At 41.4% G+C, this 13,683-nt stretch overlaps 2 protein-coding genes across 3 annotated transcripts in view; one reads left to right on the top strand and one right to left on the bottom strand.

Moving 5' to 3' along the window:
• Window positions 1-6,479, top strand: part of cyth4b (cytohesin 4b) — a 14,481-nt gene extending 8,002 nt beyond the window's left edge. Inside the window, 9 exon segments of the mRNA XM_032540341.1 lie at window positions 594-674; window positions 1,235-1,275; window positions 1,278-1,343; window positions 2,536-2,684; window positions 3,300-3,411; window positions 3,777-3,853; window positions 4,708-4,779; window positions 4,921-5,075; window positions 5,688-6,479. Coding sequence (XP_032396232.1) covers window positions 594-674; window positions 1,235-1,275; window positions 1,278-1,343; window positions 2,536-2,684; window positions 3,300-3,411; window positions 3,777-3,853; window positions 4,708-4,779; window positions 4,921-5,075; window positions 5,688-5,769 — 835 coding nt within the window. The 3' untranslated portion in view covers window positions 5,770-6,479.
• A 2,751-nt stretch (window positions 6,480-9,230) lies between these two features.
• The window catches only part of LOC116704713 (protein FAM83F), a 9,459-nt gene continuing 5,006 nt past the window's right edge, over window positions 9,231-13,683 (bottom strand). Inside the window, exons 2-6 of one of the 2 annotated variants that reach the window (XR_004335763.1) lie at window positions 12,525-12,692; window positions 11,833-11,954; window positions 10,697-11,427; window positions 9,906-10,294; window positions 9,231-9,365 (exon numbers count right to left, since the gene is read on the bottom strand). Coding sequence is in view for 1 of the 2 variants with exons in the window: in XM_032540334.1 (XP_032396225.1) it covers window positions 10,254-10,294; window positions 10,697-11,427; window positions 11,833-11,954; window positions 12,525-12,692 (1,062 nt within the window). In the remaining variant the exon portion in view is untranslated. Of the gene's footprint in view, window positions 9,366-9,723; window positions 10,295-10,696; window positions 11,428-11,832; window positions 11,955-12,524; window positions 12,693-13,683 lie in introns of those variants that run through there. The other variant, XM_032540334.1, reaches the window with a different exon arrangement.

The following is a 13,683-nucleotide window of genomic DNA, read 5'->3' on the forward strand; positions in this document are numbered from 1 at the left end:
AAAGGGATGAGGAGGAAATTGAGGAGAGGATGCAGTAAAAGGTAGAAGGAAGAGAGAAAACAAGCATCACATATAGTCAACAGCAATGAGAGGAGGAAGATGGGGAAAGAGGGGAATGTAGGAAGGAAAAATGTAAAGAAATGTGTGTACAAATGAAATGTGAGGTCACTGAGAGACACTCTCATTGACATAGATTGTCAATTGTCCCAAACCTGGGGACAAAGAATGGGAGGAGGAGAATATGTTTAAGACAGTTGTTGTGTTCATGATTAAAATACTCTTGACCAAGGTCCAGAGGGACTAAAATGTCAGTTTTCTTTTGATAAATGGTAAAGCTGCAGCAAGAGGCAGTGTGCGGGATTTTCTCTTTCTTCAAGTTCTTGTTTTTGTCCTATGAACCTGCACAGAAGAATTGTTTGGATGTCAAATGTTTCCTTTCAAAGGAAAAATGGGAAGAAAATACATTTTAAAAAGTGGGGAGGGAAAGGCATACAGCAGGAGAAAGAGATTTGATTTGAGAGCAGGTTCCAACAGAAAAAGTGAAAACCTTTCTCTGGTTTCATGTGTCTTCCTCTTACCATGGTGTCCCACAGGGAGGAGCTCCACCTCCAGACCCTGAAGGCCTTCGTTGAGCTGCACGAGTTCTCCGACCTAAACCTGGTCCAGGCCCTCAGGTCTGCTCCCTTTTATCTTCACTCCTGTCTCATCTATTACCTACACTCCTCATCACACAGAGCAATAACATCAACAGTTTTTTAGGGTACATTTTTTGTCATATACAGCAAACATCCACTGGCTGCCTGCCAACAACAAGAAGGATTAGTGGGTTAGTGTTACAACAAAAGACCTGCATCACAAAGTGGGGCTGTGGAGGAAATGTACCAGTCAAGAATAATTAAATTAAAAGATACTAGTGGTTGCATTATGGGAAATGTAGGATCCAAAGTTTTGAACTCAGTACGTGGTAAACATTCTACAAGAGATTCTCCATAAGTAAAGAATGAACCGTCTCTGATCATACATGTTTATCGTTAACAAGTTAGCATTTTCATTGTGAGCATGTTAGCACACAGATGTCAGTATTTGACGCAAAACACGGCCATGGCAAAGGACGGCCTTCCAGATTACAAATGTTGTAATGTATGCATTGCATACTGGGGGTTCATGTTGTCGCGGCGTGTGTGTGTGTGTGTGTGTGTGTGTGTGTGTGTATGTGTGTGTGTGTGTGATACAGCCCGTTCCTGTGGAGTTTCCGTCTGCCTGGTAGCCCAGAAGATTGACCATGATGGAGGCTTTTGCCACGCGCTACTGTGACTGCAACACTCATGTCTTCCAGTCGACCGGTGAGCTTAAATATACATCTGTCCACTTCCTGTCTGGACGTGTGTGTTGTGTGTGTGTGTGTGTGTGTTGTGTTTGTGTGTGTGTGTGTGTGTGTGTGTGTGTGTGTGTTGTGGTGGGGGGGGTGGGGTGGGGGTGTGGGTGGGTGGGTGGGTGGGTGTTATTATTCTAAGAATATTTCCTATTACTTGACAACAAACCTGGTGTGTTACATTCCAGTACATTCAAGTGCACCAAGGGCAACACCCAGAAAAATAGATTACTTAACATCACATTATTCTTCAAAGAAAACTTTAAGGAATAATATGAAGTTGAGTAGAAAACTGAGTTACCAGTTGTAGTTCCTGATTTATTACAAGAGGAAGTAAATTAGTAATCAACACCTGCTGGTAAATGTGTACAGACTGATATACACGCTGTCAATGATTTAAAGAACAGTCTGTCAAGTGCCAGCAATCTTTAATGCTTCTGGTATGGTTTGAAATCAGGAAGAAGAGAATAAGAGGAGGAAAGGGTAAGAATGTGAACAAGCAAAAGAAGAATAACATAAGAAAAAAAGGAAAAGTAAGTGTGAACAAAAGAACAAAGACGAATGGAAAGGGGATTTCTACAGAAAATAAAATGGAAATCTATAGATAGGTTTCATCATGGAGCCAATCTTCAGTAAACAGGGCAATAATATTTAAATAGATCACCAGGAGAGTCATGGACAGCCGAACTCTGGAGAGCAAAGGATCTCATATTCAAGTTTATGTTCTGCTTTTTTGATTAATTGCTCTTGTTACATGTGCCTCTGCTGCGTGTATCTTGTTTTCTGCCCCCCCCACACTCACTCTCTCTCTCTCTCTCTCTCTCTCTCTTTCTGTCCCTCGCTCCACCCTCCTCCCTCTGAGTGTCAGATTAGTGACTGTTGTTGGTCTTCTAGCCCACTGGTATTCAGGACACCTCCCCTTCTCTACTGTATGTCTCTTTACATTTTTTTTTTCTTTTGTGTCTTTGTGTTTATACCTTGCTGCTGTAAAAACCAATTGCCCTCCGAGGACAAAATGAAGTCGAAGTCTTCTTCATTGACTCAGTATTTACGGGTGCACTACATGACATTTTGTTGATGTGTCTTACTTTTTGTGTGTGTGTGTGTGTGTGTGTGTGTGTGTGTGTGTGTGTGTGTGTGCGCATCTTCCTCTCTAACACCAGACACGTGCTACATCCTGTCATTTGCCATCATCATGCTCAACACCAGCCTACACAACCCCAATGTGAAGGACAAGACCCCTCTGGAGCGTTTCATCTCCATGAACAGGGGCATCAACAACGGGGAGGATCTACCTGATGACCTGCTTTCGGTGAGAACCAATCCCACTGTCTAAAACCAGACACCAGGAAGTAATAAACCCAAATACATATATATGTCTGTCTGCATTGTTTCTTTTCGAGATAAGCATGTGGTGGCGCTGTTCCATAGCTGCCGCCCGGAGGCTTGCTCCAACCTAAGTCAAATTCCTCGTATGTATACTCGTATGTCATACCTGGCGAATAAAGCTGATTCTGATTCTGATTCTGATATATATAAATGGCCATCACCATCACCTGAAACAGAAACTAACACATTTCCACCTGCAGGTTGGTCACAACTTGTGTCATTTAAGAGTGTCCCTGACTGTTGGCTGGTAGATTAAAGCTATGTGAACACAACAATGTCCCTCATAACTGAAATCACACACAGACACGTTTGTGATTTGATGTCTCTGTTCGAGTAAATGGAATAACCTGTTTTAGTTTTATTAATTGTTTGGACCGTTTACACTTTGGCATCTAATTAATGCATTTAATTCATCTGATCGGTGTTTAGGTTTTTGCTCACACTTCATGTTCAGTGGATGACAAAAAACATTAATTAAATGTTAGCAAATTTCTAATGTTTTTTTTTGTTGTTTTTTTACTGATTCAACTCTACCCAGAAACTGTACGAGAGCATTCGCAACGAGCCTTTTAAAATCCCAGAGGATGATGGGAATGATCTGACTCACACCTTCTTCAACCCTGACAGAGAAGGCTGGCTCCTTAAACTTGGTACAACAACTCTCCACAAAAGCCTGTGATCATGAATAATTTTATAGAATTCAACAGCAAAATCCACAAACTATAAAGAAGAGGTTTAAGTGTGGTGCATGCTGCTGTGCTACATTATTTTGAACCAAGCTGCTATATAAGGCTGAAAACAGGAAAGTACAGAGGAAGCAGTAAGAAAATGACTCAATAATGGAGTGTAATTGTTTTGTGTTTGCATGCCAACCACATAACGTCAGTGTTAGGTTATGCAGAAGTTCAACGTCAAACAGATACCCTAGATTTTTTTTTTTCTTTTTCATTTTGGTCAGCTATGTTGATATCTTGTCAGTTTCCGCTGACAACTGTCTGCCTCTTTTGTATTTCAGGAGGCCGAGTGAAGACGTGGAAGAGGCGATGGTTCATCCTGACCGACAACTGCCTCTACTACTTTGAGTTCACCACTGTAAGCCTCCCACACCGCTCCTTTTAGTTAGTCAGTTTATTTAGTTGGTTAATTTAACACAAATAATAACAAAAAATAAAAAGAATAAAGATCAATGACATGTACGTTTCAGTACAGGACAGAACAAAGACCAAATCTTCAGCAAACATAACTTTTAAAGATGATTGTAAATGATTAAAATAAGAATTTCAATGTTCAAAAAGAAGTAGGAAAGAAGTTAAAAAAATACTTTTCTGGTCCTCCTTTTCTATTTTTGTACGTTAATTTAAAAAAAGTTCAATTCCTATCCGATTCATAAATCTATACAGTCTGTACACATACATACATAGACAGGGGTGTCGGACTGAGAGTAAAAAGGGGACTGAGTCCCCAGGGCCCTCATGTGAGGAGGGCATATATGCATTCTTACACTTACATATACACATGCATACACACCTACATCCTTACCAGCTAACCCCTACCCCATGTTCCATCTGTCAGTTAAATCACCCCGAATAATAACGCAACCAAACTAGACGTAATACATAAGCCTGAGAACAAAAAAGTCAGTACACACTACTATCCCTTGGAGTCCTTCTCACACCCATTCAACATATTGATTTTATACCGCTTTGACATTTAATAGAGCTGAAAGTCTGTCAAGCCCTAGAATCCCTCTGCTAGCTTTTCATTTTGTAGCCGTGACCATCAAAATGTGTTTTAGTGTTGCTAAAAATGTCAGAAGTTGTTGCAGTATAGAATTCTCTATCTCTTCTGCTTCCCTCCTTTTTGTGACGCTGATGACATTTTTACTCTCAGCTTTTCCTTCTTGCCCCCCTGATACATCACTCCGTCTCGTTTGACCCTGTCTGCAGGATAAAGAGCCCAGAGGCATCATTCCTCTCGAGAACCTTTGTGTGAGAGAAGTGCCGTATCCTCGCAAACCGGTAAGATATCGTCAGCTGTTTGAAAGCCAATTGGCTCCACGTTTGAAAAGAGAGTGTTCTGTAGATGTAACACTCAAGCTAGGTTTATAGATTTTAGATTTATAGGTGAGTAGATTATCACGTGGTTTTGGTGTCGTCCAGTACTGTCTGGAGCTGTACAACCCCAACAGTCGAGGGCAGAAGATCAAAGCGTGTAAAACAGAGACAGACGGCAGAGTGGTGGAGGGGAAGCACCAGTCCTACACCATCTGTGCTCCCAGCGCGGAGGAGAGAGACTCCTGGATCGAAGCCATCAGGTCAGACCCACGCACACACACGCACACGCACACACACACACACAGCTGATTTCGCAAACAAGGAAGCTGCAGTTGAGCATGATTATGGCAAATGACAGGATGTAGCACGTGTCTCGTGTTATAGAGGAAGATGCACATGCTTGCACGCACACACACACACACATACAAGACATAGACAAGACATTGACAAGACATAGCAACAAAATGTCCATCATGTAGATTCCAAGTCATGTGGTCCACCCGTAAATACAGAGTCAGTGAAGAAGACTTCAACTTTATTTAAAATAAACACAATACCACAAAAAAACAACAACAAAAAAACAGACATACAGTACAGAAGGAGATAGAGGCTAGAAGACCAACAACAGTCACTAGTGGCCAACACATACACACACACACACACACACACACAACTCTGCACTTGATTAACCTACATATTGTTTTTTGTAGCAAGGACCGGTCAAAATGTCCTCACATTGCAGAAATGTCCTCAGTGCAATGGTTTAAAGAGCCAAACCCCCACCACACACACACACATACACACACACACACACACATAAAATACTACTGCATTAGCCTCTGTATAATGACGATCTTGTTTACTTCAAACAGAGCGAGTATTACCAAGGACCCGTTCTACGACTTGGTCTCTGTCCGTAAGAAGAAGGTGATAAACCAGGCTCCTCAGGACTGAGCTCTCCAGTGCTCCCCATGGACATGTGTAGTACTGCCCCACAGTGGAATTCAGCCCCCCCTTTAAGTTGTGTTAAACACCGCACAACACAACTGAGTGAGGACACCAGAGGTTAGACACTGACAGTGGTTGCTTAGGCTATAGAAGGGACTTCTCTTTCCGCTTCTCTTTTTGCAGACTTAACTAAACCGTGTGAAAGGTGAAAACGAGTCACAAAGAATGTGTGGATATATCTTCTGCAATCCAAAGTGGATCTTGTATCAGGAAGATACATTTAGCAAGTGTTGTCCGAGGATGTCTACTGTCTGCAGGCCATACAAAGGGAAGACATAAAACAAAAAAAAATAACACAAAAAAAATGTATCTTTTCAAGTAAAGTAACAGTAAACCGCTCAACTTCTGTCCAGTGGATCATCATTCCATGCGTGAAAAGCGTTCATAATATGCTACTGTTCTCGTTAGGTGTCAATTGAGAAGTGTTGCTAATGCTTCATTTTGTAAATACAGATATTTTTTTAAGCATTTATGGGAATTCAATTGTTTGTTTCTTGTACTTTATAGTGACATATAATAAGCCTTAAAATGCAGAACACGTTCTAATCAGACCGATGATTTCACTTATAGCACAGTGCAATATGTGCAACATGCATTCTCAATTTTTATTGTAATGTGTACACTGTAATATATATATAGGAAGTGTTTTAGCATTTGTTATATTATCATTAATTATTTAATATTAAAACTATTCAAAAGCCTATTGACATGTACTGTTTGTTTTTGGTTTAAAGGGGCAAACTGACAGCTCAGCTGTGTTTTTGGTGCTTTCGTCTGAAACCATCAGACCACACCTTGTTTTTTCGTGTGTGTGTGTGTGTGTGCTAGCATATTGATATGCTGAGTTTTCATGCTTGTATGTGCCTCTTGAAGGGTGAAGTACCTAAACCACATTTGTGGTCACATGTAAAGGTTTAGAAACCATCTAATTTTATCCATTTTACAAGTTACCTGCAGCTTCCTCAGGCCTTGTTCATTTGATAAAGTATCATACCATATACAGTAAACACATGTAAGACCTTGTTCATGACGTTGTATTGAACAGATGTGATTGTTAGTTCCAGGCTAAATATCAATAATGTGTCAATGGCATTAACTTATCATAATATAGCAGGTCCAAGCTGCATATCAAAAAACGACCACTACCACTACTTTACCTACACCTGGTGTTGAGTCAGATATCTTTTCACCTGAAAATCAAAGCTAACAAGCTTCTTACAAACACATAACACCACCAGGAATTGCAGATGTTAGCCATTATGCCACTGAGGGTTACCTGTCATATACTATAATGTTTGTTTTAATCAAAACTTGTGTCCCCTAGGTGAGACATTTAAGGACACTTTGGCTGTTGGAATACAAGTCACGTTAGAATGAAATAACCTCAGGCTGTCAAGATCTGATTATTGAATCTATTCTACAGAATGTTAAAATTAACATTAAAATGAAATTATCACAGGAAATAACACCTCGCTATTGCCTGCTGTGTGTCACAAAAAAAACAGTCTAAAAAATTAGTTAACGCCTCATACTTCCTGTTTCAGTGTTGCACCACAGCCACCTCGCAACCCCCTCCCACCCCATGCTCAACTCAGCCCCTGAGTTCCCATCAGGCCTGTGGTTCCTCTCTGAGATCTGAACAGCCAGAAAAGAGAAGGGGGGGGGGGGGGGGGGGGGGGGGGGGGGGGGGGGCAGCTAGCGGTAGGTTTGTGCAGTGCAATCATCAGCTCTCCATCTTCAGTGTTGTACTCCTGTGTCTCACCACTGAGTGGCGCTGTCATCAAAGTAATGCCTTCATGTTGGAAATGAAGAATTTCTCAGAAATATAACACTTGAGAATCATCCAGTAGTTTTCAGACTAGAATATATGAACAATCTTAATGTAAAAAAATCATCTTATTTAAAGCTGTTCATTATCTGACCATTTATTGAGCAAACTGTAGAAGAGATCCCACAACTTAATAGTATGGTTAATAGACATTGAAATTAACAAGATTGAAACAGATAAATTATAACCTAGCAAATGAGCTAAGAAACGTAGTCATATAAAGGCCCAAAATACCTCACCCCCACAGGTGGGACACAGGTAGAAACAGGTTGGTTTAGTTTGTATTTGGTGTTAGAGTCAGACGGAGAAATCAATCACAGCCTGACAACGTCCTGCTTCGGGTTTTTCAGAGAGGGTTTTACCCATTTTTCGGCTCGGCTCGACCACAGTGTCCCGTCCTTTTTCCATTCCATTAATCCCGCCTCATGCGTGAGGCGAGCGTGGCTGGTCGGCACAGCAGGAAACTGCCGTGACCTAACGCGACACACAGAACGTCAAAGGTGTGTTTTAAAATCTTGGCCGGAAGACGAATTTAGTTTCAAAATAAGCTGGAGGGAGCAAAAAAAAAAAAAGAAAAAACCCCGCCGGCTAAACTATTTAAACATGGCGGGTTTGTTCAGGACATCTCCCGCCCCCGTCTGTCGCTAGCAATGATGACGCAGTAAATAGCGACGATTCTCTCCGACCAATCGGTAGTCTGCAGGTTTTCACCTCACCTTTTTGTATCGCTTCGGCTCGCTTGGAACCTCGACTGAGGTGCTACCAAAACAGGCGAGTAAAGGCGAGTCGAGCAGGTACCGTGCAGTGGAAAAAACGCCATTTGACTATTGCCCTGCTCGTCCACTTTTTATTTTGAAAGAGCAGCTGTGATTTACCATTTGGATGCTTGAAGGGGTATATCAATTTATAACCTAGAATGTTCACCAAGTCTTTGAGCTAGTGTCCAAGTCAAGTCTCAAGTCTTCATCTTAGTTATTATGAGTGTTGTTTCACTGTCACCAAAACGGTGTCTTTGTGGTCGTTGCAGTCCACGTCGTTGTTTGGGTGAATTATTGACGTATTGCTATCTTGCAACAGCAATAAGTGATTGCGCTATTGATTGAACAAAAACCTGGTCTAAAGTCAATAGCATGTCATTGATATTTTGACAGAGTATTAGTAAAATGTGCCTTGGCTCGTGCACAGCGCGCACACACACACACACACACACACACACACACACACACACACACAAAAACACACCACCACCCCACCACCACACCAACCCACACACCACACACACACACACACCACACACACACACACACACACACACACACACACACACACACACACACACACACACACACACACACACACACACACACACACACACACACAAAAAGCGCGAGCAGCAGAACACTGCGCCGGCGCACGGACCTTTTTTCCACGTTCAAACTACAAAAAGTGGATTTGGACACGCCTAATGCAGCTGCGCCCAGCGCTTCACGCCGTGCGCTTGGATTGTTAAAATAGGCCATCAACTTTCCATCTCATATATAATATATTATATAATATAATATATATAGATATATTAGATAGATATAGATAGCTATATAGATATATAACCTCCAAAAAAAGGCTCCCTTCAAATGATCTTCAACCTGAACACCACCTCTGTTTGCAGAAAAAAAACAAGTCGACTTCTTTCAGGTTTAGTGTACTAAAACGTGCACTTAAAGGTCCCATGACATGGTGCTCTTTGGATGCTTTTATATATTAGGGTATTGGTCCCCTAATAATAATATATCTGAAGTTTCTTTCCCAAAATCAAGCCTTGGTGCAGAATTACCGCCACTAGAGCCAGTCCCACAATGAGCTTTCCGTAGACGTGCCACTTCTGTGTCTGTAGCTTTAAATGCTATTGAGGAGGAGAGAGGGGGGGCAAGGAGAAAGGTGGGAGTGTGGCATTGAACAACTGTTAAATTTTGGCTTGTTTTCAAGCCATGATGTCTCTCTCTTTCTCATGAGTGTTCCAAATTCTCTGGGCGGGCAAAGCAAAGACGTCCTCCCCTTATGACCTTATAAGGATCAAGATTCCAGATCGGCCCATCTGAGCTTATATTTTCTCAAAAGGCAGAGCAGGATACCCAGGGCTCGGTTCACACCTATCACCATTTCTAGACACTGGGTGACCATAGACAGGCTGGGGGAACTCATATTAATGTTAAAAAAACTCATTAAGTAACATTTTTATGCAATGGGACCTTTAAACAACTTTACATTCAGTGTCCTCCAGAGACCCGTATATTCACATAGCCACAAAAGTCCTGAGGAATCAAGTTGCAAACAAATTCCAGCAAATACCTCATTAAACCTCTCTGCAGCCCACCAGGGCAACAGATATCACCAAGCATATTGATTATTGCCTCAACATTTCAAATTTGGCACCTGTATTTATCAGTGTCTTAAGAACTGTTCATTCATTTGGTCTTTCTGTAAGGCGCTGGATTAAGTTCTTACAATATTGCACAATCAAAGGTGATCATGGTGTCAGTGGAAGTCATTTTGTAATCCATTTTAAGAATGTAATCCTATCAATGGACAGACTGGCAGGTTCACCTCAGGACACTTTACATTTTCCTGGACGTCCACTTTGAAGACCTGTGAGAAAAGAAACAACAGTAAGAACATTCGAAACATAGATTGGTTAAATTAAAGAAACATTATGGAGAATTGATCAGTCAGCATCCATAGAGGGTCATGCCTCCCATTGTATTATAAAATAGTTCAGTAATACTAACGATTGAGCATTACTCAAAAGTAACTTTAGTTGAATTGCTATAGAAAAAGATTAGATTAGATCAGCGCTTTACAAACTCTTTGCGTGTAACCCTTACAATTAGGAAAAGACGACTTTATCCCAGTTGCAAATGGCGGTAGATTATGACAGAGCCAAAGACTAATTGTTTTCCTAGAAAGTGAAACATTGGTACTTCACCTATCCTGTTAATTGATTTATGGGTGGGAATCAATCTATAAACATCCACTTTATTCCAAACTTACACTCATCGTCCGGTCCAGTGTTGACAGATTGCTTAGAGTCTGTCCTCAGGACCAGTTTAGGTGGTTTCTTAAGCTTCCCTTTGGATTGAGACTTCACATTCACATCAAAGTTGTCCTCATCCGTCCTATTGGTTTCTGTGGGTGAAGGGCTGCCCGCCAGGTTGTTATCCGAAAGCTTACTGGATAGTTTCTTCCTGGTGAGTTTCTGAATCCATGTGGGCTTCTTGTCCTGCGGGACTTTATTGGGCCTCTTAAAGATTTCGCTCGGGGCTTCTGAGGTCAACGAACTCCGGCGCTCCACCTTCTCACTGCCGGCCACTCTTGGCCTTGTCGGGTCTAATTCCTCTGGAAGCTCAGCCAGAGCGGATCCTCTCTTGGGTCCAGGCTCCTGCAGAGACCCTGTTGAACGTGGGATGTCCCCAAACACCAGGGAGTATTTGGGATTGTGGTATTTGTGGGCAGGCACCTGGATTTGTGCATTCCGGGAATCCCCTAAGCTAACCTGGAAGCGGGATGTGGTCGCCGGTAACGACGGCCGTTTTGGGCCCACTTTAGAGCGTATTGTTGCAGTTGCATTAGTAGCAGGCGGGCTCACGTGGAACTCCTTGTAAAGGTCCAGCTTCTCGGAGATGGCGTAAAGCTCACGGAAGTCCTGGTCAAAGAAGTCAACCACCTGCCCCGTCATCACAGTGATCATGTTGCGGTCCATACGAGACGTACACCAGGAGAAACTGGGACAGAGGCAGGTTTAACAAGGGTTATCAACTTCATTAGATTCTGTGTTTCCTCATAGTCCATAACTTTTACAACAAACATGAAATAAATATATTATAAAATTATACAAAAAGACATAGTTCAACAAGAAAGCGTCAAGCACCAAGACAAAGCCTCTATCATTCATTTTTTCAACAACTTTTGGATGGATTGTTACATTATATTCTACAGACTTATATGGTCCCCAGAGGATCAATCCCAATGACAGGCAGAGTCAGACGTTTTCAAATCGTGCTCATAGGAGCTGCAATTAGATTTAATTCTTAAATCCCTGTGTACACAATGCCATGCATACAAACACATTCTGTATTAAACGTATAATGTAAAATCATGCACGGAGAGTGTACACATTCATACCTCACCTGTATGAGCCAAACACGACTTTGTCCCCGTCTACCAGCATGTACTTATTACACAGTGAACCAGGCAGTCTACCGAAGGACAAACTGAAGCCAAGTCCCTGTAGTGTTCTGGTTCGGATGTTCTGCAGCCACAGAGGGTCACATTCAGACAATGGACAGGAACAAAACCCAGACAGTAATGCTAACATGCTGACACCGTACTAAAGTTGCAAACACTAGATAGTTTGAATTTTGAAATACGATAATTGTCGTATACCCTCCACTAAAAATCCCCAAAGTTCCGAACACCACAACCTTCCAGAGGCTGCATTTGACTCAGAAAATGGCCAGTTATTGTTTAATACAATTATGTTTGCTGGATCCATAATATCACTGGAATGTGCATGCTATTCTTGAGGACTACTGCTATTCAAAACTTTATCCACGAGGACCTTTAAAACTGAATTTCATGCTGTCTGGCTTGTATCACTGTAGCCATTCAAATGCTGACCAATTGAGTGTAGGCTATATTTTAATTGTAGTTTTAAACAAGGCTGAAATGTATAAGTGCAGTGTACAATGTCTTGTGAAACTCCGAGTGAAACTCCATTTTCATTTTCATGTCAAGCTATTTTATCTGTTATCCTTTGCTACTAGCCTAAAATGGGTCTCTTGATGTTCGTGCTACATTTATCTCCATTGTGTCGTCTTACCCGAAGGTGCTGTGAGCCAATCTGCAGCCTGCAGCCGATATCCAGGAAGTGTGGCACAGCTTGCTTATCCAACAAGATGTAAACGGGCACAGAGCGAAGACAGGCCGCATCCATCAGGTCCTGCAGGATCTGGACATCTGTGAGCATGTCCATCACTATCGCTATCACCTGCAAGAGGAAAGGGAACAGTTTGAAAGGATTTTAAAAGGCAACCAACCATTCAGAAAGAACTCAGACTTTTCTCACGTTTTATTTTTATTTTTTTACCATAACAATAAATCTGCACTTGATACGCCATAATACCAATGCGAAAACATAAATTAAATCACTTATCAAATATTTTGATATATTTTATTTTTAGCTTCTATCTTTTTTTTTATTAAGAAATTTAGCTCAGGCGCCATTTCTCTTGATCGTCTTTGAGATTGTTACTACACCTTGAATGGAGTCCACCTGTGATAAATTGTATAGATTGGACATGAATACCAATCACCTAACTATATAAGTATGTAAGTATTTCAGAGCAAAAACCAAGCCCGGAGTTTGAAGTAGTACTAATAGTAGATAACTTTATTGTCCCCGTGGGGCATTTGGGTTTGTGGCACAGTCGCAAGGCACTTCAGGACAGGAAATCTAAAATATGATACAAACAAATAGTCCCTCCATCAGACACCAACAGACATAACATGAGAACATACATCAAACACTACAATACACTACACTATACTATACACTCTTGCGTACGACCTAGCCAACTGGACATCTAGCTTATTTTGAATGATTTAAGGCATTTATGACCTGTGGTACAAAAGAGAACTTGGATCTGTTCTCGGTCAGAAGGGGTGGGCAGAAACGACGCCTACATGGCAGTAGTTTAAAATGAGATGCCAGGGGGTGGGTGTTGTCACATACAATGTTATTGGTCGCCATTATTCTCACCAGTCTAGTGAAACTATGTGCACACATGAGACACAATTGTGCCCAGGCACAGATTTTTGGAAGGCTAAATCTTCTGCAAAGGTTGGATTTACATTTAAAAATATGTACATTTTAGTGCTGTCAGTTAAACATGTTATTAACAGCGTTAACGCAAACCAATTTTAAAGGTGGCAATTTTTTTATTGCAAGATTAATGTTCTTTTTGGCCTAGCAAACTTTG

This window comes from Etheostoma spectabile, chromosome 2 (genome assembly GCF_008692095.1).
Source record: "Etheostoma spectabile isolate EspeVRDwgs_2016 chromosome 2, UIUC_Espe_1.0, whole genome shotgun sequence".
NCBI lineage: Eukaryota > Metazoa > Chordata > Actinopteri > Perciformes > Percidae > Etheostoma > Etheostoma spectabile.